The sequence below is a fragment of the Chiloscyllium plagiosum genome, unplaced genomic scaffold (genome assembly GCF_037043375.1).
Source record: "Chiloscyllium plagiosum isolate Xiang-an unplaced genomic scaffold, Cpla_swu_hap1 HiC_scaffold_2, whole genome shotgun sequence".
Taxonomy (NCBI): Eukaryota; Metazoa; Chordata; class Chondrichthyes; order Orectolobiformes; family Hemiscylliidae; genus Chiloscyllium; species Chiloscyllium plagiosum.
Genome location: NW_028270140.1, coordinates 157954461 through 157978700, shown reverse-complemented (window position 1 = coordinate 157978700; position 24240 = coordinate 157954461). Strand labels below are relative to the sequence as shown.

The following is a 24240-nucleotide window of genomic DNA, read 5'->3' as shown; positions in this document are numbered from 1 at the left end:
ATGAAAGCCAACACACTATATGTCTTCTTAATCCCCCTCTCAATTTGGGTGGCAACTTTGAGGGATCTATGGACATAGACCCCAAGATCCCTCTGTACCTCCACACTGCCAAGAATCCTGCCTTTAACCCTGTATTCTGCATTCACATTCGACCTTCCAAAGTGAATCACTTCACACTTTTCCAGGTTGAACTCCATCTGCCACATACCAGCCCAGTTCTGTATCCTGTCAATGTCCTGTTACAACCTACAACAGCCCTCCACACTATCCACAACTCCACCAACCTTCCTGTCATCAGCAAACTTACTAACCCACCCTTTCATTTCCTCGTCCCAGTCATTTATAAAATTCACAAAGAGCAGAGATACCAGAACCGATCCCTGCAGAACCCCACTGGTCACCGAGTTCCAGGCTGAATACTTTCCATCTACCACCGCCCTCTATCTTCTGTGGACCAGCCAATTCTGTATCCAGGCAAAAGTGAGGACTGCAGATGCTGGAAACCAGAGTTTAGATCAGAGTGGTGCTGGAAAAGCATAGCCAGTCAGGCAGCGTCCAAGGAGCAGGAAAATCGATGTTTCGGGCAAAAGCCCTTCATCAGGAATTAGTACATGAAGTGAGGGAAGAGATTGCTGTGCCTTTAGCGATGATCTTTGTGTCCTCACTGTCCACTGGAGAAATACCAGATGATTGGAGGGCAGAAAATGTTATTCCCTTGTTCAAGAAAGGGAATGGGGATAATCTTGGGAATTATCAGGAACCCAATTCTGTATCCAGACAGACAGGTTTCCCTGTATCCCATGCCTCCTTATTTTCTGAATGAGCCTACCATGGGGAACCTTATCAAACACCTTGCTAAAATCCATGTACACCACATCCACTGCTCTACCTTCATCCGTGTGTTTTGTCACATCCTCAAAGAATTCAATAAGGTTTGTGAGGCATGACCTGCCCCTCACAAAGCCATGCTGACTATCTCTAATCAAACTGTGGACAGTGTGGATGGCTGTTATAGGTTGCAATGGGACATTGACAGGATGCAGAGCTGGGCTGAGAAGTGGCAGATGGACTTCAACCTGGAAAAGTGTGACACCCAAAGTTGATCGGGTTGTTAAGAAGGTGTAAGGTGTGTTGACTTCCATTAGCAGGGGGATTGAGGTTTCCAAATAATCATAAATCCTGTCTTTCAGAATTCTCTCCAATAATTTGCCATCCACTGACTTAGGACTGACTGGTTTGTAATTCCCAGGATTATCTCTATTCCCTTTCTTGAACAAGGGAATAACATTTGCCACCCTCCAATCATCTGGTACGACTCCAGTGGACAGTGAGGACATAAAGATCATCGCTAATGGCGCAGCAATCTCTTCCCCACTTCCAGTACTAACCTTGGGTATATCCCATCTGGCCCAGGGAATTTATCCATCCTTATGTTTTTCAAAATTTTCAGCACATCCACCTCCCTAACATCAACCTGTTCGAGCATATCAGTCTGTTTCACGCTGTCCTCAGAAATGTCAAGGTCCCTTTTACTAGTGAATATTGAAGCAAAGTATTCATTAAGGACCTCCCCTACCTCCTCCAACTCCAGGCGCAAGTTCCCTCCACTATCCTTGGTCGGCCCTCCCATCCCTTCCTTGCCTCAGTGGGACAAACCTGTCCAGCACAATCAGCAACTGCTTCCTATACAATCTCGACATTTCTGTTGTGCATTTCCCTGGGATCATCTGTTCCCAATCTAGGCACCTCAGCTCCTGCCTAATAACATTGTAATTCCCCCTCCCCCAATTAAATACTTTCCCATACCGTTTGCTCCTAACCCTGTCCATGGCTATAGTAAATGTCAGGGAGTGGTGATCACTATTACCTAAATGCTCTCCCACTGAGAGATCCGACACCTGGCATGGTTCATTGTCAAGCACTAAATCCAATATCGCCTCCCCTCTATTCGGCCCATCTACATATGATGTCAGGAACCTTTCCTAGACACACCTGACGAAACTGCTCCCTCCAAACTTTTTGAACTAAGTTGGTTCCAATCAATATTAGGGAAGTTAAAATCATCCATGACAATAACCTTGTTCCTTCTCCTCTTTTCCAAAATCTTCCTCCCAATCTTCTCCTCCATGTCTCTGTTGCTAGTGAGGGGCCTGTAGAAAACTCCCAATAAAGTGACTGCTTCTTTCCTGTTTCTGACTTCCACCTATACTGACTCTGTAGACAAACCCTCCTTAACAATCTCCATTTCTTTAGCTGCGATACTATCCCTGATGAGCAATGCCACTCCTCCACCTCTTTTACCTTCCCCCCCACCCTCAATTCCTTTTGAAACATCTAAATTCTGGAACATCCAAAAACCATTCCTGCCCCTGTGATAGGCAAGTCTCCATAATGGCCGCAACATCATAGTTCCAAGTATGTATCCACACTCGGAGTTCATCACCCTTATTCCTGATATTTCTTGCACTTCAACCAACACTCTGACTGCACCTTTTCCTTATCGAGTGCCAATCTCTCCTCACAGACTCTCTGCTCGCTGTATCTGGCTGTTCACTACCTACTCCATCAGATCTATAGCTCAGATTCCCACTACCCTGCCAATCTAATTTAAACCCTCCTGAAGAACTCTAGCAAACCTCCCGTCCAGAATATTGGTGCCCCTCCAGTTCAGGTACAAACCATCCTCCTTGTACAGGTCCCACCTTCCCCAGAAGGTATCCCAGTGATTCACATATCTGAAGCCCTCCCTCCTACACCAGCTCTGCAGCCACGTGTTGAGCTGCACTCGCTCTCTGCTCCTAGCCTTACCAGGATGTGGCACCAGTAACAATCCTGAGATTACTGCTCTGCTTATCCTGCCTTCTAGCTTCCAACCTAACTCCCTCTATTCACTTTTCAGATCCTCCTCCCTTTTCCTAGCTCTGTCATTGGTACCGATATGTACCACGACTTCTGGCTGCTCTCCCTCTCCCTGAAGAATCCAGAGGACTCGATCTGAGACACCCCTGACCCTGGCACCCGGGAGTCACCATACCATCTGGGAGTCTCACCCGCGACCTCACTGCAGAAATTCACCAAAGATCCTCAGGCAGCACCTTCCAAACCCACCACCACTTCCATCTAGAAGGACAAGGGCAGCAGGTACATGGGAACACCACCCCCTGCAAGTTCCCCTCCAAGCCCCTCCCCATCCTGACTTGGAAATATATCACCGTTCCTTCAGTGTCTCTGGGTCAGAATCCTGGAATTCCCTCCCTCAGGGCATTGTGGGTCACCCTACAGCACATGGACTGCAGCGGGTCAGGAAGGCAGCTCACCCCCACCCTCTCACGGGGCAACTAGGGACAGCCAGTGACACCCATGTCCCAAGAGTGAATTAAAGAACTTCAGATTTGTCCTTCCATTCACCACCCTCTTCACTCAGTGGCACCCTCCAATTCCTTCCTGTCCCCTCTCAACCATTCACCATCCAGTTGCCCCCCGGTTAGACTAACTGGCACGGAGGTGTTTGGAGGATATTTCAATGCAGGAAGGTTGTTCTCTCACCATCGCAGGTCTCTCCAAGTGAGCAGGAGCCACAACGGGCAGCAGGAGCAGGGGCTGGGGAGGGGCAGGTGCTCTGTGGAACAAGCTCAAACCTTCGCCCCAAACATTCCAACGCCAGGAGCTTACACAGGGTCAGCAACATGACCCTGTCCGTCTTCCCATCCACCACACAGACTGGCAGCGAGGAGCTGGGGGGGGGGTACACAACACACCATCAGATAGAACACAGGGCACGGGGTGGGGGGGGGGGTGAGAGGGAGAGAGGGGCACAGGGTGGGGGGAGAGGGAGAGGGAGAGAGAGAGAGAGAGAAGCATGGGGTGGGGGAAAGGGAGAGAGAGAGGGGCACGGGGTGGGGGGAGAGGGAGAGGGGGAGAGAGAGAGAGAGAGAAGCATGGGGTGGGGGAAAGGGAGAGAGAGAAGGGCACGGGGTGGGGGAGAGGGAGAGAGGGGGGCACAAGGTGGGGGTGAGAGGGAGAGGGAAAGGGAGACAGTGGGGCACGGGGTTGGGGAGAGAGGGAGAGAGAGGATTAAGGTGGGGGGAAGAGAGAAGGACGGGGAGAGGGAAAGAGGGCACGAGGGGGGGAGAGAGAGAAAGAGAGGGAGAGAGATGGGGCACAAAGAGAGACAGGAAGGGACAGGAAAGAGAGAGGCGAGGGGAGAGAAAGGGGGAGAGAGAGGCAGAAAGAGAGAGAGAGAGAGAGAGGAGAAGGCACAGACAGAGAGAGAGAGAGAGAGACAGGGACAGAAAGAAAGAGAGAGGAGAGAGCACAGAGATAGAGGAAGAGAGAGAGCACAGACAGAGAGAGAGGGAGAGAGAGGACATGGAGAGAGATGTGCAAAAGGGGTGTGGGTCGGTTGGAGAGTGGGAGAGAAAGGGGGACAGAGATCCAGGGCTGAGAGTGGGACAGAGGGGCAGAGAGAGAGAGAAAATGGGGTGGGAGAGTAAGAGTATGAGTATGTGGGACAGAGTAACACAGGGTGGGGTGGGGGGTGTAGAGAGTAATTACAGGGAACAGAAAGGCAGAGAGAGTGAGGGTGGGATGAAGAAAGGGAGGGAAATGATGGAGAATGTGGGGAGAGATGGACAGGGAGTGAGGCGTTATTGCTAGACCCTGTCTCCTGTCTGCAATCTCTCCCACAGCCTCACATTGCAATGCAGTAGACTCTACCTGCATTCATATGGCATTTTGCAAACACACTTTTCATTCTTCATCTTCTTCCATGGAGCACACTGGGGATGTTCGGGAGCTTCAGTAACTGCCCCTGAAATAAACATTGAGCTATAGTTTGAAACCACATGTGGACACATTGTCACATCTCCTCTGGAACTCTGCTCACTCTGTACCTCAGCTGCTAAGTCTAGTTCATACACGATACAGGGTTCACACATGATACAGGGTTTATAAACTGTACACGGTTTATACATGATACAGGGTTTGTACACTGTACAGGGTTTATACACTATACAGGGTTTATACACTATACAGGGTTCACACATGATACAGGGTTTATAAACTGTACAGGGTTTATACACTATACAGGGTTTATACATTGTACAGGGTTTATACACTATACAGGGTTTATACACTATACAGGGTTTATACACTATACAGGGTTTATACACTGTACAGGGTTTATACACTGTACAGGGTTTATACACTGTACAGGGTTTATACACTATACAGGGTTCAAACACAATACAGGGTTCAAACACAATACAGGGTTTATACACTATACAGGGTTTATACACTATACAGGGTTAACACATTATACAGAGTTCACACAAGCTACAGGGTTTATACACTGTACAGGGTTTGTACACTGTAGAGGGTTTATACACTATACAGGGTCCATACGTTACACAGGGTTCATACACTCTACAGGGTTTATACACTACACAGAGTTCACACACTACACAGTGTTTATACACCATACAGGGCTTGTACACTGTACAGGGTTTGTACACTGTACAGGGTTAACACATTATACAGAGTTCACACACGATACAGGGTTTGTACACTGTACAGGTTTGTACAATGTACAGGGTTTATACACTATACAGGGTCCGTACACAACACAGGGCTCACACACGGTACAGGGTTCACACGCTGCACAGGGTTTGTACACTGTACAGGGTTTATACACAATACAGGGTCCGTACACTATACAGGGTTCGTACACTATACAGGGTTTATACACTATACAGGGTTTATACACTATACAGGGCTTGTACACTATACAGGGTTTATACACTATACAGGGTTCGTACACGATACAGGGTTTATACACTGTACAGGGTTTATACACAATACAGGGTCCGTACACTATACAGGGTTCGTACACTATACAGGGCTTGTACACTGTACAGGGTTTATACACAATACAGGGTCCGTACACTATACAGGGTTCGTACACTATACAGGGCTTGTACACTATACAGGGTTTATACACTATACAGGGTTCGTACACGATACAGGGTTTATACACTGTACAGGGTCCACACACAATACAGAGCCCACACACGATACAGGGTTCACACACCATACAAGGTTTTTGCACTGTACAGGGTTCACACACAATACAGCGTTTATACACTATACAGGCTTTGTACACTACACAGGGTTCACACACTACACAGGGTTCACACACTACACAGGGTTCACACACTATACAGGGTTTATACACTATAATTAGTTTGTACACTGTACAGGGTTTATACACTATACAGGGTTTGTACACTGTACAGGGTTTATACATTATACAGGGTTTGTACACTGTACAGGGTTAACACATTATACAGGGTTCACACACGATACAGGGTTTATACACTGTATAGGGTTTATACACTGTACAGAGTTTATACACTATACAGGGTTTATACACTGTACAGGGTTTATACACTATACAGGGCTCGGACACTATACAGGGTTTATACACTATACAGGGTCTGTACACTATACACGGTCCGTACACTATACAGGGTTCGTACACTATACAGGATTCACACACTATACAGGGTTTATACACTAAAAAAGGGTTTATATGCTATAAAGGGTTTATACGCAATAAAGGGTTTATACACTGTACAGGGTTTGTACACTGTAACAGGGTTTATACACTGTAACAGGGTTTGTATACTGTACAGGGTTTGTACACCGTACAGGGTTTGTACACCACACAGGGTTTGTACACTACACAGGGTTTGTACACTATATAGGTTTTGTGCACTATACAGGGTTCACACACTATACAGGGTTCATACACTATGCAGGGTTCATACACTATACAGGGTATATACATTATACAGGGTTCACACACTATACAGGGTTTATACACTATTACAGGGTTCATACACGATACAGGGTTCACACATGGTACAGGGTTCACACATGTTACAGCGTTCGTACACTGTACAGGTTTAATAAACTGTATAGGGTTCATGCACTGTAAAGGGTTTATAGACTGTACAGGGTTCACACACCATACAGCGTTTGTACACTGCACAGGATTCACATACTATACAGGGGTTATAAACTGTACAGGGTTTATACACTATACAGGGTAGGTACACTATACAGGGTTCACACACTATACAGGGTTTATACACTATACAGGGTTCAAACACAATACAGGGTCTGTACACTATACAGGGTTTATACACGATACAGGGTTAACACATTATACAGAGTTCACACACGATACAGGGTTTATACACTTTACAGGGTTTGTACACTGTAGAGGGTTTATACACTATACAGGGTCCATACGTTACACAGGGTTCATACACTATACAGGGTTTATACACCATACAGGGCTTGTACACTGTACAGGGATAACACATTATACAGAGTTCACACACGATACAGGGTTTGTACACTATACAGGGTCCGTACACAACACAGGGCTCACACATGGTACAGGGTTCACACTCTGCACAGGGTTTGTACACTGTACAGGGTTTATTCACAATACAGGGTCCATACACTATACAGGGCTTGTACACTATACAGGGTTTATACACTATACAGGGTTCGTACACGATACAGGGTTTATACACTGTACAGGGTCCACACACAATACAGAGCCCACACACGATACAGGGTTCACACACCATACAAGGTTTTTGCACTGTACAGGGTTCACACACAATACAGCGTTTATACACTATACAGGCTTTGTACACTACACAGGGTTCACACACTACACAGGGTTCACACACTACACAGGGTTCACACACTATACAGGGTTCACACACTACACAGGGTTCACACACTACACAGGGTTTATACACTATAAATAGTTTGTACACTGTACAGGGTTTATACACTAGAAAGGGTTTGTACACTGTACAGGGTTAACACATTATTCAGGGTTCACACACGATACAGGGTTTATACACTATACAGGGTTTGTACACTGTACAGGGTTTATACACTATACAGGGTTTGTACACTGTACAGGGGTAACACATTATACAGGGTTCACACACGATACAGGGTTTATACACTATACAGGGTTTGTACACTGTACAGGGTTTATACACTATACAGGGTTTGTACACTGTACAGGGGTAACACATTATACAGGGTTCACACACGATACAGGTTTATACACTATACAGGGTTTGTACACTGTACAGGGTTATACACTATACAGGGTTTGTACACTGTACAGGGTTAACACATTATACAGGGTTCACACACGATACAGGGTTTATACACTGTACAGGGTTTGTACACTGTACAGAGTTTATACACTATACAGGGCTTGGACACTATACAGGGTTTATACACTATACAGGGTCCGTACACTATACACGGTCCGTACCCTATACAGGGTCCGTACACTATACAGGATTCACACACTATACAGGGTTTATACGCTATAAAGGGTTTATACGCTATAAAAGGTTTATACACTGTACAGGGTTTGTACACTGTAACAGGGTTTATACACTGTAACAGGATTTGTATACTGTACAGGGTTTGTACACCGTACAGGGTTTGTACACTACAAAGGGTTTGTACACCACACAGGGTTTGTACACCACACAGGGTTTGTACACTGTGTAGGGTTCACACACTATACAGGGTATACACACTATACAGGGTTCACACACGATACAGGGTTTATACACTATACATGGTTCATACACGATACAGGGTTCACACATGGTACAGGGTTCACACATGTTACAGGGTTCGTACACTGTACAGGTTTAATACACTGCACAGGGTTCATGCACTGTAAAGGGTTTATAGACTGTACAGGGTTCACATACCATACAGCGTTTGTACACTGCACAGGGTTCACATACTATACAGGGTTTATAAACTGTACAGGGTTTATACACTATACAGGGTAGGTACACTATACAGGGTTCACACACTATACAGGGTTCATAAATTGTACAGGGTTTGTACACTGTACAGGGTTCGTACACTATACAGGATTCACACACTATACAGGGTTTATACGCTATAAAGGGTTTATACACTGTACAGGGTTTGTACACTGTAACAGGGTTTATACACTGTAACAGGGTTTGTATACTGTACAGGGTTTGTACACCATACAGGGTTTGTACACTATATAGGTTTTGTGCACTATACAGGGTTCACACACTATGCAGGGTTCATACACTATACAGAGTATATACATTATACAGGGTTCACACACGATACAGGGTTCACACATGGTACAGGGTTCACACATGTTACAGCATTCGTACACTGTACAGGGTTCATGCACTGTAAAGGGTTTATAGACTGTACAGGGTTCACACACCATACAGCGTTTGTACACTGCACAGGGTTTGTACACTATATAGGTTTTGTGCACTATACAGGGTTCACACAATATGCAGGGTTCATACACTATACAGGGTATATACACTATACAGCGTTCACACACGATACAGGGTTTATACACTATACAGGGTTCATACACGATACAGGGTTCACACATGGTACAGGGTTCACACATGTTACAGGGTTCGTACACTGTACAGGTTTAATACACTGTACAGGGTTCATGCACTGTAAAGGGTTTATAGACTGTACAGGGTTCACACACCATACAGCGTTTGCACACTGCACAGGGTTCACATACTATACAGGGTTTATAAACTGTACAGGGTTTATACACTATACAGGGTTCGTACACTATACGGGGTTCATAAATTGTACAGGGTTTGTACACTATACAGGGTTCGTACACTATACAGGTTTATACGCTATACAGGATTCACACACTATAAAGGGTTTATACACTGTACAGGGTTTGTACACTGTAACAGGGTTTATACACTGTAACAGGGTTTGTATACTCTACAGGGTTTGTACACCGTACAGGATTTGTACACTACAAAGGGTTTGTACACCACACAGGGTTTGTACACTGTATAGGGTTCACACACTATACAGGGTATATACACTATACATGGTTCACACACGATACAGGGTTCATACACGATACAGGGTTCACACATGGTACAGGGTTCACACATGTTACAGGGTTCGTACACTGTACAGGTTTAATAAACTGTACAGGGTTCATGCACTGTAAAAAGGGTTTATAGACTGTACAGGGTTCACATACCATACAGCGTTTGTACACTGCACAGGGTTCACATACTATACAGGGTTTATAAACTGTACAGGGTTTATACACAATACAGGGTAGGTACACTATAGAGGGTTCGCACACTATACAGGGTTCATAAATTGTACAGGGTTTGTACACTGTACAGGGTTTGTACACTATACAGGGTTTATACACTATACAGGGTTTATACGCTATAAAAGGTTTATACACTATACAGGGTTTGTACACTGTAACAGGGTTTATTCACTGTAACAGGGTTTATTCACTGTAACAGGGTTTGTACACCGTACAGAGTTTGTACACTGCAAAGGGTTTGTACACCACACAGGGTTTGTACACCATACAGGGTTTGTACACTATATAGGTTTTGTGCACTATACAGGGTTCACACACTATGCAGGGTTCATACACTATACAGGGCATATACATTATACAGGGTTCATACACGATACAGGGTTCACACATGGTACAGGGTTCACACATGTTACAGCGTTCGTACACTGTACAGGGTATATACACTATACAGGGTTCACACACGATACAGGGTTTATACACTATACAGGGTATATACACTATACAGGGTTCACACACGATACAGGGTTTATACACTATACAGGTTCATACACGATACAGGGTTCACACATGGTACAGGGTTCACACATGGTACAGGGTTCACACATGGTACAGGGTTCATACACTGTACAGGTTTAATACATTGTACAGGGTTCATGCACTGTGAAGGGTTATTGACTGTACAGGGTTCACACACCATACAGCGTTTGTACACTGCACAGGGTTCACGTACTATACAGGGTTTATAAACTGTACACGGGGTTTATACACTATACAGGGTTCATAAATTGTACAGGGTTTGTACACTATACAGGGTTCGCACACTATACAGGGTTTATACACTATACAGGATTCACACACTATACAGGGTTTATACACTATAAAGGGTTTATACACTGTACAGGGTTTGTACACTGTAACAGGGTTTATACACTGTAACAGGGTTTGTATACTCTACAGGGTTTGTACACCGTACAGGGTTTGTACACTACAAAGGGTTTGTACACCACACAGGGTTTGTACACCACACAGGGTTTGTACACTGTATAGGGTTCACACACTATACAGGGTATATACACTATACAGGGTTCACACACGATACAGGGTTCACACATGGTACAGGGTTCACACATGTTACAGGGTTCGTACACTGTACAGGTTTAATAAACTGTACAGGGTTCATGCACTGTAAAGGGTTTATAGACTGTACAGGGTTCACACACCATACAGCGTTTGTACACTGCACAGGATTCACATACTATACAGGGTTTATAAACTGTACAGGGTTTATACACTATACAGGGTAGGTACACGCTACAGGGTTCGTACACTATACAGGGTTCACACACTATACAGGGTTCACACACTATACAGGGTTAGTACACTACACAGGGTTTGTACACTATACAGGGTTCACACACTATACAGGGTTTATACACTATACAGGGTTTGTACACTGTACAGGGTTTATACATTGTACAGGGTTTTGTACACTGTACAGGGCTTATACACTGTACAGGGTCCACACACGATACAGGGTATGTACACTATACAGGGTTTGAACACTATACAGGGTTCATACACTGTACAGGGTTTATACACTATACACGGTCTGTACACTATGCAGGGTTTATACACTTTGTAGGGTTTATACACTGTACAGAGTTTATACACTGTACAGGGTTTAAACACGAGACAGGGTTTGAACACTATACAGGGTTCATACACTGTACAGGGTTTGCACACTGTACAGGGTTTATACACTGGACAGGGTCCACACACTATACAGGGTTTATACACTGTACAGGGTTTATACACTGGACAGGGTCCACACACTATACAGGGTTTATAAACTGTACAGGGTTTATACACTAAACAGTGTTCACACACTATACAGGGTTTACACACTATACGGGGTTCGAACACTATACAGGGTTCATACACTGTACAGGGTTCACACACTATACAGGCTTTTTAAACAGTACAGGGCCCACACTTGTTAGAGGGTGTATACACTATACAGGGTTCACACACGATACAGGGTTTGCACACTATACAGTGTTTATACACTATACAGGGTTTATACACTGTACAGGGTTTATACACTGGACAGGGTCCATACACTATACAGTGTTTATACACTATACAGGGTTTATACACTGTACAGGGTTTATACACTGTACAGGGTTTATACACTGGACAGGGTCCACACACGATACAGTGTTTATACACTATACAGGGTTTATACACTGTACAGGGTTTATACACTGTACAGGGTTTATACACTATACAGGGTTCACACACGATACAGAGTTCACACATGATACAGGGTTTATACACTGTACAGGGTTTATACACTGTACAGGGTTTATACAATATACAGGGTTCACACACTGCAAAGGGTTCATACACTATACAGGGTTCACACACGATACAGGGTTTATACACGATACAGGGTTCACACACGATACAGGGTTCACACACTGTACAGGGTTTATTCACTACAGGGTTTATATACTGTACAGGGCTTGTACACTATACAAGGTTTATACACTATACAGGTTTTATACACTGTACAGGGTTCACACATGATACAGAGTTTCTACACTGTACAGGGCTTCTTTACTATACAGGGTTTGAACACTATACAGGGTTTATACACTACACCGGGTTTGTACACTACACAGGGTTTATACACTATACAAGGTTTTAAAACTGTACAGGGCCCACACATGATACAGGATTTATACACTATACAGGGTTCACACACGATACAGGGTTTATACATGATACAGGGTTTGTACACTATACTGGGTTTGAACACTATACAGGGTTTTAAAACTGTACAGGGTTTATACATTGTACAGGATCCACACACGATACAGGGTTTGTACACTATACAGGGTTTGTACACTGTACAGGATTTATACACTATACAGGGTCCGTACACAACATTGGGTTCACACACGATACAGGGTTTATACACTGTACAGGGCCCACACACAATACAGGGTTTGTACACTGCACAGGGTTTGTTCACTGTACAGGGTTTATGTACTGTACTGGGTCGAGGGAGGGGAGGTCGTGCCTGACAAACCTGTTGGAGTTCTTTGAAGAGGTGACAAGTAGGTTAGACCGGGGAAACCCAGTGGATGTGGTCTACCTAGACTTCCAAAAGGCCTTTGATAAGGTGCCACACAGGAGGCTGCTGAGTAAGGTGAGGGCCCATGGTGTTCGAGGTGAGCTACTGGTATGGATTGAGGATTGGCTGTCTGACAGAAGGCAGAGAGTTGGGATAAAAGGTTCTTTTTCGGAATGGCAGCCGGTGACAAGCGATGTCCCGCAGGGTTCAGTGTTGGGGCCGCAGCTGTTCACGTTATATATTAATGATCTGGATGAAGGGACTGGGGGCATTCTAGCGAAGTTTGCCGATGATACGAAGATAGGTGGACAGGCAGGTAGTACTGAGGAAGTGGGGAGGCTGCAGAAGGATCTAGACAGTTTGGGAGAGTGGTCCAGGAAATGGCTGATGGAATTCAATGTGAGCAAATGCGAGGTCTTGCACTTTGGGAAAAAGAATAGAAGCATGGATTACTTTCTAAACGGTGAGAAAATTTGTAAAGCCAAAGTACAAAGGGATCTGGGAGTGCTAGTCGAGGATTATCTAAAGGTAAACATGCAGGTTGAGTCCGTGATTAAGAAAGCGAATGCAATGTTGTCATTTATCTCAAGAAGGTTGGAATATAAAAGCAGCGATGTGCTACTGAGACTTTATAAAGCTCTGGTTAGGCCCCATTTGGAGTACTGTGTACAGTTTTGGGCCCCACACCTCAGAAGGGACATACTGGCACTGGAGCGTGTCCAGCGGAGATTCACACGGATGATCCCTGGAATGGTAGGTCTAACATATGAGGAACGGCTGAGGATCCTGGGATTGTATTCATTGGAGTTTAGAAGATTAAGGGGAGATCTAATAGAAACTTACAAGATAATACATGGCTTGGAGAGGGTGGACGCTAGGAAATTGTTTCCGTTAGGCGAGGAGACTAGGACCCATGGACACAGCCTTAGAATTAGAGGGGGAAAATTCAGAACAGAAATGCGGAGACATTTCTTCAGCCAGAGAGTGGTGGGCCTGTGGAATTCATTGCCACGGAGTGCAGTGGAGGCCGGGACGCTAAATGTCTTCAAGGCAGAGATTGGTAAATTATTGATGTCACAAGGAATTAAGGGCTACGGGGAGAATGTGGGTAAGTGGAGTTGAAATGCCCATCAGCCATAATTAAATGGCGGAGTGGACTCGATGGGCCGAATGGCCTTACTTCCGCTCCTATGTCTTATGATCTTATGGGTCCACACACGATACAGGGTTTATACACTGTACAGGATTTGTACACTATACAGGGTTCACATACTGTACAGGGTTTATACCATATACAGGTTTTATACACTGTACAGGGTTTACACACTATACAGGGTTTATACACTGTACAGGGCTTGTACTCTATATAGGGTTTATACACTATTCAGGGTTCGTACACTGTGCAGGTTTTATACACTATACAGGGTTTGAACACTATACAGGGTTCGTACACTATACAGGGTTCACATACTGTACAGGGTTTATACCATATACAGGTTTTATACATTATACAGGGTTTACACACTGTACAGGGTTTATACACTATACAGGGTTTATACACTGTACAGGGCTTGTACTCTATATAGGGTTTATACACTATACAGGGTTTGTACACTGTACAGGGTTTAAACACTATACAATGTTCATACACTGTGCAGATTTTATACACTAGACAGGGTTCGTACACTGTGCAGGTTTTATACACTATACAGGGTTCATACATTATACAGGGTTTATACACTGTACAGGATTTGTACACTATACAGGGTTCACATACTGTACAGGGTTTATACCATATACAGGTTTTATACATTATACGGGTTTTATACACTGTACAGGGTTTACACACTGTACAGGGATTGTACTCTATATAGGGTTTATACACTATACAGAGTTTGTACACTGTACAGGGTTTAAACACTATACAATGTTCATACACTGTGCAGATTTTATACACTATACAGGGTTCGTACACTGTGCAGGTTTTATACACTATACAGGGTTTGTACACTATACAGGGTTCATACATTATACAGGGTTTATACACTGTACAGGGCTTGTACACTGTGCAGGGTTTATACACTGTACAGGGTTTATACACAATACAGGGTTTATACACTATACAGGGCCCACACATGATATAGGGTTTATACACTATACAAGGTTCACACACAATACAGGGTTTATACACTATACAGGGTTTGTACACTGTGCAGGTTTTATACACTATACAGGGTTTGAACACTATACAGTGTTCATACACTGTGCAGGTTTTATACACTATACAGGGTTCGTACACTATACAGGGTTTATACACTGTACAGGGTTTATACACTATACAGGGTTTTTAAACTGTACAGGGCCCACACATGATACAGGATTTATACACTATACAGGGTTCACACACGATACAGGGTTTATAAATTGTACAGGGTTTATACACTGTACAGGGTTCACACACGATACAGGGTTTAAACACTGTGCAGAGTTTATACACTATACAGGGTTCACACACTGAACAGGGTTTATACACTGTGCAGGGTTCACACACGATACAGGGTTTATAAATTGTACAGGGTTTATACACTGTACAGGGTTCATACACTGTACAGAGTTCGTACACTGTACAGAGTTCGTACACTGTACAGGGTTCGTACACTGTACAGGGTTCATACACTGTACAGGATTTATACACTGTACAGGGTTTATACACTGTACAGGGTTTTTAAACTGTACAGGGCCCACACATGATACAGGGTTTATACACTATACAGGGTTCACACACGATACAGGGTTTATACACTGTGCAGAGTTTATACACTATGCAGGGTTCACACACTGAACAGGGTTTATACACTGTACAGGGTTCACACACGATACAGGGTTCACACACGATACAGGGTTTATACACTATACAGGGCTTGTACACTATACAGGGTTTGTGCAGTATACAGGGTTCATACACTATACAGGGTTTATACACTATGCAGGGTTCACATACTGTACAGGGTTTATATCATATACAGGTTTTATACATTATACAGGGTTTATACACTGTACACGGTTTACACACTATACAGGGTTTACACACTATACAGTGCTTGTACACTATACAGGGCTTGTACACTATACAGGGTTTGTACACTATACAGGGTTCATACATTATACAGGGTTTATACACTGTACAGGGCTTGTACATTATACAGGGTTTATACACTGTACAGGTTTTATACACTGTACAGGTTTTATACACTGTACAGGGCTTGTACACTATACAGGGCTTGTAGACTATACAAGGTTTATACACTATACAGGGTTTGTACACTGTACAGGGTTCATACATTATACAGGGTTCATACATTATACAGGGTTTATACACTGTACAGGGTTCGTACACTGTACAGGGTTCGTACACTGTACAGGATTTATACACTATACAGAGTTCATACACTATACAGGGTTTGTACACTATACAGGGTTCATACACTGTACAGGGTTTGTACACTATACAGGGTTCATATACTGTACAGGGTTTATACACTGTACAGGGTTTATACACTATACAGGGTTTTTAAACTGTACAGGGCCCACACATGATACAGGGTTTATACACTATACAGGGTTCACACACGATACAGGGTTTATAAATTGTACAGGGTTTATACACTGTACAGGGTTCACACATGATACAGGGTTTATACACTATACAGGGTTTGTACACTATACAGGGTCAATACACTATGCAGGGTTTATACACTATGCAGGGATCACATACTGTACAGGGTTTATATCATATACAGGTTTTATACATTATACAGGGTTTACACACTGTACAGGGTTTACACACTGTACAGGGTTTACACACTGTACAGGGCTTGCACACTGTACAGGGCTTGTACACTGTACAGGGCTTGTACACTGTACAGGGCTTGTACACTATACAGGGTTCATACATTATACAGGGTTTATACACTGTACAGGGCTTGTACATTATACAGGGTTTATACACTGTACAGGTTTTATACACTGTACAGGGTTTGTACACTGTACAGGGCTTGTACACTGTACAGGGCTTGTACACTATACAAGGTTTATACACTGTACAGGGCTTGTACACTATACAGGTTTTATACACTGTACAGGGTTTGTACACTATACAGGGCTTGTACACTATAGAGGGTTTGTGCAGTATACAGGGTTTAATCACGATACAGGGTTTATACACTATACAGGGCCCACACATGATACAGGGTTTATACACTATACAGGGTTCACACACTGAACAGGGTTTATACACTGTACAGGGTTCACACACGATACAGGGTTTATACACTATACAGGGTTTGTACACTGTAGAGGGCTTGTACACTATAGAGGGTTTGTACATGATACAGGGTTTATACACGATACAGGGTTTATACACGATACAGGGTTTATACACTGTGCAGAGTTTATACACTATATAGGGTTCACACACTGTACAGGGTTTATACACTGTACAGGGTTCACACCCTATACAGGGTTTGTATACTATAGAGGGTTTGTACACTATACAGGGTTCATACACTATGCAGGGTTTATACACTATGCAGGGATCACATACTGTACAGGGTTTATATCAAATACAGGTTTTATACAGTATACAGGGTTTATACACTGTACAGGGCTTGTACACTATACAGGGTTTGTACACTGTACAGGGTTCATACATTATACAGGGTTCATACATTATACAGGGTTTATACACTGTACAGAGCTTGTACATTGTACAGGTTTTATACACTGTACAGGTTTTGTACACTGTACAGGGTTCGTACACTGTACAGGGTTCGTACACTATACAGGGTTTACACACTGTACAGGGTTTACACACTATACAGGGTTTACACACTATACAGGGTTTATACACTGTACAGGGCTTGTACATTGTATAGGGTTTATACACTGTACAGGTTTTATACACTGTACAGGTTTTATACACTGTACAGGGCTTGTACACTATACAGGGTTTATACACTGTACAGGGCTTGTACATTGTATAGGGTTTATACACTGTACAGGTTTTATACACTGTACAGGGCTTGTATACTATACAGGTTTTATACACTGTACAGGGTTTGTGCAGTATGCAGGGTTCACATACTGTACAGGTTTTATACATTGTGCAGGGTTCGTACTCTGTGCAGGGTTCGTACTCTGTGCAGGGTTCGTACTCTGTGCAGGGTTCGTACTCTGTGCAGGGTTCGTACTCTGTGCAGGGATCGTACTCTGTGCAGGGATCGTACTCTGTGCAGGGATCGTACTCTGTGCAGGGATCGTACTCTGTGCAGGGATCGTACTCTGTGCAGGGATCGTACTCTGTGCAGGGATCGTACTCTGTGCAGGGATCGTACTCTGTGCAGGGTTCGTACTCTGTGCAGGGTTCGTACTCTGTGCAGGGTTCGTACTCTGTGCAGGGTTCGTACTCTGTGCAGGGTTCGTACTCTGTGCAGGGTTCGTACTCTGTGCAGGGTTCGTACTCTGTGCAGGGTTCGTACTCTGTGCAGGGTTTATACACTGTACAGGGTTTATACACTATACAGGGCCCACACATGATACAGGATTTATACACTATACAGGGTTCACACACGATACAGGGTTTATAAATTGTACAGGGTTTATACACTGTACAGGGTTCACACACGATACAGGGTTTATGCACTGTGCAGAGTTTATACACTATACAGGGTTTTTAAACTGTACAGGGCCCACACATGATACAGGATTTATACACTATACAGGGTTTATACACTGTACAGGGTTCACACACGATACAGGGTTTATACACTGTGCAGAGTTTATACACTATACAGGGTTCACACACTGAACAGGGTGTATATACTGTGCAGGGTTCACACACGTTACAGGGTTTATACACTATACAGGGCTCAGACACTACAGGGTTTATACACTATACAGGGTTTGTACAGTGGGATAAAAACAATGACTGCAGATGCTGGAAACCAGATACTGGATTAGTGGTGCTGGAACAGCACAGCAGTTCAGGCAGCATCCTAGGAGCTGTATATGGATTTTAGTAAGGCGTTTGATAAGGTTCCCCATGGTAGGCTACTGCAAATAATACGGAGGTATGGCATTGAGGGTGAGTTGGAGGTTTGGATTAGGAATTGGCTGGATGGAAGAAGACAGAGGGTAGTAGTTGATGGTAAAGGTTCATCTTGGAGTGCCGTCACTAGCGGTATTCCGCAAGGATCTGTTTTGGGACCATTGCTGTTTGTCATTTTTATAAATGACCTGGAGGAGGGGTTAGAAGGTTGGGTGAGCAAGTTTGCGGATGATACGAAAGTCGGTGGAGTTGTTGACAGTGAGGAAGGATGTGGCAGGTTACAGCGGGATATAGATAAGCTGCAGAGCTGGGCAGAAAGGTGGCAAATGGAGTTCAATATAGGTAAGTGTGAGGTGATTCACTTTGGTAAGAGTAACAAAAAGACGAGGTCCTGGGCTAATGGTCGGATACTTGGTAGTGTGGATGAGCAGAGGGACCTTGGTGTCCATGTACACAGATCTTTGAAAGTTGCCACCCAGGTAAATAGTGCTGTGAAGAAGGCATATGGCGTACTGGCTTTTATTGGTAGAGGAATTGAGTTCCGGAGTCCTGAGGTCATGTTGCAGTTGTATAAGAATCTGGTGCGGCCACATCTGGAGTATTGTGTGCAGTTTTGGTCGCCATACTATAGGAAGGATGTGGAGGCACTGGAACGGGTGCAGAGGAGGTTTACCAGGATGTTGCCTGGTATGGTAGAAAGATCGTATGAGGAAAGGCTGAGGCACTTGGGGTTGTTTTCATTGGAGAAAAGAAGGTTTAGGGGTGACTTGATAGAGGTGTACAAGATGATTAGGGGTTTAGATAGGGTTCACCATGAGAACCTTTTTCCACGTATGGAGTTAGCTATTACGAAGGGGCATAGCTTTAAATTAAGGGGGAGTAGGTATAGGACAGATGTTAGGGGTAGAGTCTTTACTCAGCGAGTCGTGAGTTCATGGAATGCCCTGCCAGTAGCAGTGGTGGACTCTCCCTCTTTATGGGCATTTAAACGGGCATTGGATAGGCATATGGAGGATAGTGGGCTAGTGTAGGTTAGGTGGGCTTGGATCGGCGCAACATCGAGGGTCAAAGGGCCCGTACTGCGCTGTATTCTTCTATGTTCTATGTTCTATGTTCTATGTTCTAGCAGCGAAATCGATGTTTTGGGCAAAAGCCCTTCATCAGGAATAAAGGCAGAGAGCCTGAAGGGTGGAGAGATAAGCTAGAGGAGGGTGGGGGTGGGGAGAAAGTAGCATAGAATACAATGGGTGAGTGGGGGAGGGGATGAAGGTGATAGGTCAGGGAGGAGAGGGTGGAGTGGATAGGTGGTAAAGGAGATAGGCCGGTAGGACAAGTCCGGACAAGTCAAGGGGACAGTGCTGAGCTGGAAGTTTGGAACTAGGGTGAGGTGGGGGAAGGGGAAATGAGGAAGCTGTTGAAGTCCACATTGATGCCCTGGGGTTGAAGTGTTCCGAGGCGGAAGATGAGGCGTTCTTCCTCCAGTCGTCTGGTGGTGAGGGAGCGGCGGTGAAGGAGGCCCAGGACCTCCATGTCCTCAGCAGAGTGGGAGGGGGAGTTGAAATGTTGGGCCACGGGGCGGTTTGGTTGATTGGTGTGGGTGTCTCGGAGATGTTCCCTAAAGCGCTCTGCTAGGAGGTGCCCAGTCTCCCCAATGTAGAGGAGACCGCATCGGGAGCAACGGATACAATAAATGATATTAGTGGATGTGCAGGTAAAACTTTGATGGATGTGGAAGGCTCCTTTAGGGCCTTGGATGGAGGTGAGGGAGGAGGTGTGGGTGCAGGTTTTACAGTTCCTGCGGTGGCAGGGGAAAGTGCCAGGATGGGAGGGTGGGTTGTAGGGGGGCGTGGACCTGACCAGGTAGTCACGGAGGGAACGGTCTTTGCGGAAGGCGGAAAGGGGTGGGGAGGGAAATATATCCCTGGTGGTGGGAGGTGGCGGAAATGTTGGCGGATGATTTGGTTTATGCGAAGGTTGGTAGGGTGGAAGGTGAGCACCAGGGGCGTTCTGTCCTTGTTGCGGTTGGAGGGGTGGGGTCTGAGGGCGGAGGTGCGGGATGTGGACGAGATGCGTTGGAGGGCATCTTTAACCACGTGGGAAGGGAAATTGCGGTCTCTAAAGAAGTCCTTGTGTACAGGGTTTATACACTGTACAGGGTTTGTACACTGTACAGGGTTTGTGCACTGTACAGGGTTTGTGCACTGTACAGGGTTTGTGCACTATACAGGGTTTGTACACTATACAGGGTTTGTGCACTATACAGGGTTTGTGCACTGTACAGGGTTTATACACTGTACAGGGTTTATACGCTGGACAGGTTTTGTACAATATACAGTGTTTGTACACTAAACAGGATTTGTACACTGTACAGGATTCTCACAGTATACAGGGTTTATATACTGGACAGGGCTCAGACATTGTACAGGGTTTGTACACTATAAAGGCTTTATACACTGTACAGGGTTTGTACACTATACAGGGTTTATACCATGGATAGGGTTTGTACACTATACAGGGTTTATACACAGTACAGGATTCTCACCTTATACAGGGTTTATACACTGGACAGGGCTCAGACATTGTACAGGGTTTATACACAATACAGGGTTTATACACTATAACAGGTTTTGTACACTATACAGGGTTTTGTACACAATACAGGGTTTATAGCATGGACAGGGCTCAGACATTGAACAGGGTTTAGGCACTGTACAGGGTTTATACACTATACAGGGTTTGTACACTGCACAGGGTTTATACACTGTATAGGGTTTATATACTATACAGGGTTTATACACTGTATAGGGTTTATACACTGTACAGGGTTTATACACTGTACAGGGTTTGTGCACTGTACAGGGTTTACAAACTATACAGGGTTTTGTACACTATACAGGGTTTTGTACACTATACAGGGTTTTGTACACTATACAGGGTTTATACACTATACAGGGATCACACACTATACAGGGTTTATACACTGTACAGGGTTTATACCATGGACAGGATTTGTACACTATACAGGGTTTATACACTGTACAGGGTTTATAAACTATACAGGGTTTATAAACTATACAGGGTTTAAACACGAGACAGGGTTTGTACATTATACATGGTTTATACACTATACAGGGATCACACACTATACAGGGTTTATACCATGGACAGGATTTGTACACTGTGCAGGGCTTATACACTGTACAGGGTTTGTACAGTGGAGAGGGTTTATAAACTATACAGGGCTTGTACACTATACACGGTTTATACACTGTACAGGGTTTGTACACTGTACAGGGTTTATAAACTATACAGGGTTTATAAACTATACAGGGTTTGTACACTATACAGGGTTTATACACTATGCAAGGTTTGTACACTATGCAGGGTTTATAAACTATACAGGGTTTATATACTGTACAGGGTTTGTACACTATACATGGTTTATACACTATACAGGGATCACACACTATACAGGGTTTATACACTATACAGGGATCACACACTATACAGGGTTTATACACTGTACAGGGTTTGTACACTGTACAGGGTTTGTACACTGTACAGGGTTTGTACACTGTACAGGGTTTGTACACTGTACAGGGTTTGTACACTGTACAGGGTTTGTACACTGGACAGGGTTTATACGCTATACAGTGTTTGTACACTATACAGGGTTATACACGAACAGGGCTTATAAATTACACAGGGTTTAAATGGGTGAGGAACGTTCTGGAATGGCTTTCCAATTGAGTCTGGGAATTCCGTGGGAAGAAGGCAAAGGAAGCTCCAGGCATTCTGACACATCCCGACAGTCTCCATCCATCCTTCCCAACTGTTTTATGATGCTCCACCAAATGCCTGATTGGATCGATCCCAGTGGGATCAGGAATCGGAGACCTTGCCAAAGGCAATACATGATCCCAGTCATGACTCAATCAAATTCCTGGCCACGACGGCAACTCAGCAAAACCTCAGCTCAGCCTGACCTCAAATGGGAACAGCAGGAGGCTATTCAGCCCTTCAAGCCTGCTCTGCCATTCAATATGATCATGAGATCACCTGATTCAGTCCCTGGTTCCCGCCTTTTCTCCCCAAACCTTTGATTCCTTTAGCCCTGAGAATGATAAGAAACCACAGAACATGGCTGGCCCAATATAACCCAACCCATTTCAAACCAATAAAACCCATTCCAATGTATACTAACTGAATGTAATTCAACCCAATCAAATCAAACCAACCTCACCTAAATCAAACAAATCCTACCCCAATATGAACCCCCATAATATCAAACCCCAAACCCAAATCCCAAACCTAAATCCCAACACAAACCCTAAACCCAAACTGAAAACCCAACCCAAACCCCATACATAAACCCAAGCCCAGACCCAAACCCTAAACACAAATCCCAAATCCAAACCCCGTACATAAACCCAAACCCAAACCCCAAACCCAAACCCCAACCCCAACCCCCAACCCCAAAACCCAAACACTATACCCAAACCCCAAACCCAAACCCCAAACACTATATCCAAACCCAAACCCAAACCCTAACCCGAACCCCAAAACCCAAACACTATACCCAAACCCAAACCTCAAACCCCAAACCCCAAACACCAAACACTATACCCAAACCCAAACCCTAACCCCAACCCCAAAACCCAAACCCCAACCCCAAAACCCAACCCCAAACCCCAACCCCAAACCCAAACCCGAACCCCAAAACCCAAACCCCAAACCCAAACCCGAACCCCAAACCCAAACCCCAAA

At 44.4% G+C, this 24240-nt stretch overlaps 1 protein-coding gene across 1 annotated transcript in view; it reads right to left on the bottom strand.

Annotated features, from left to right (window-relative positions):
• Window positions 1–24240, bottom strand: part of LOC122547749 (complement component C7-like) — a gene marked incomplete at its 5' end in the record, with an annotated part of 220379 nt that overhangs the window by 5531 nt on the left and 190608 nt on the right. The window contains 2 exons of the mRNA XM_087994142.1: window positions 3547–3734; window positions 4717–4810. Coding sequence (XP_087850268.1) covers window positions 3547–3734; window positions 4717–4810 — 282 coding nt within the window. The remainder of the gene's footprint in view (window positions 1–3546; window positions 3735–4716; window positions 4811–24240) is intronic.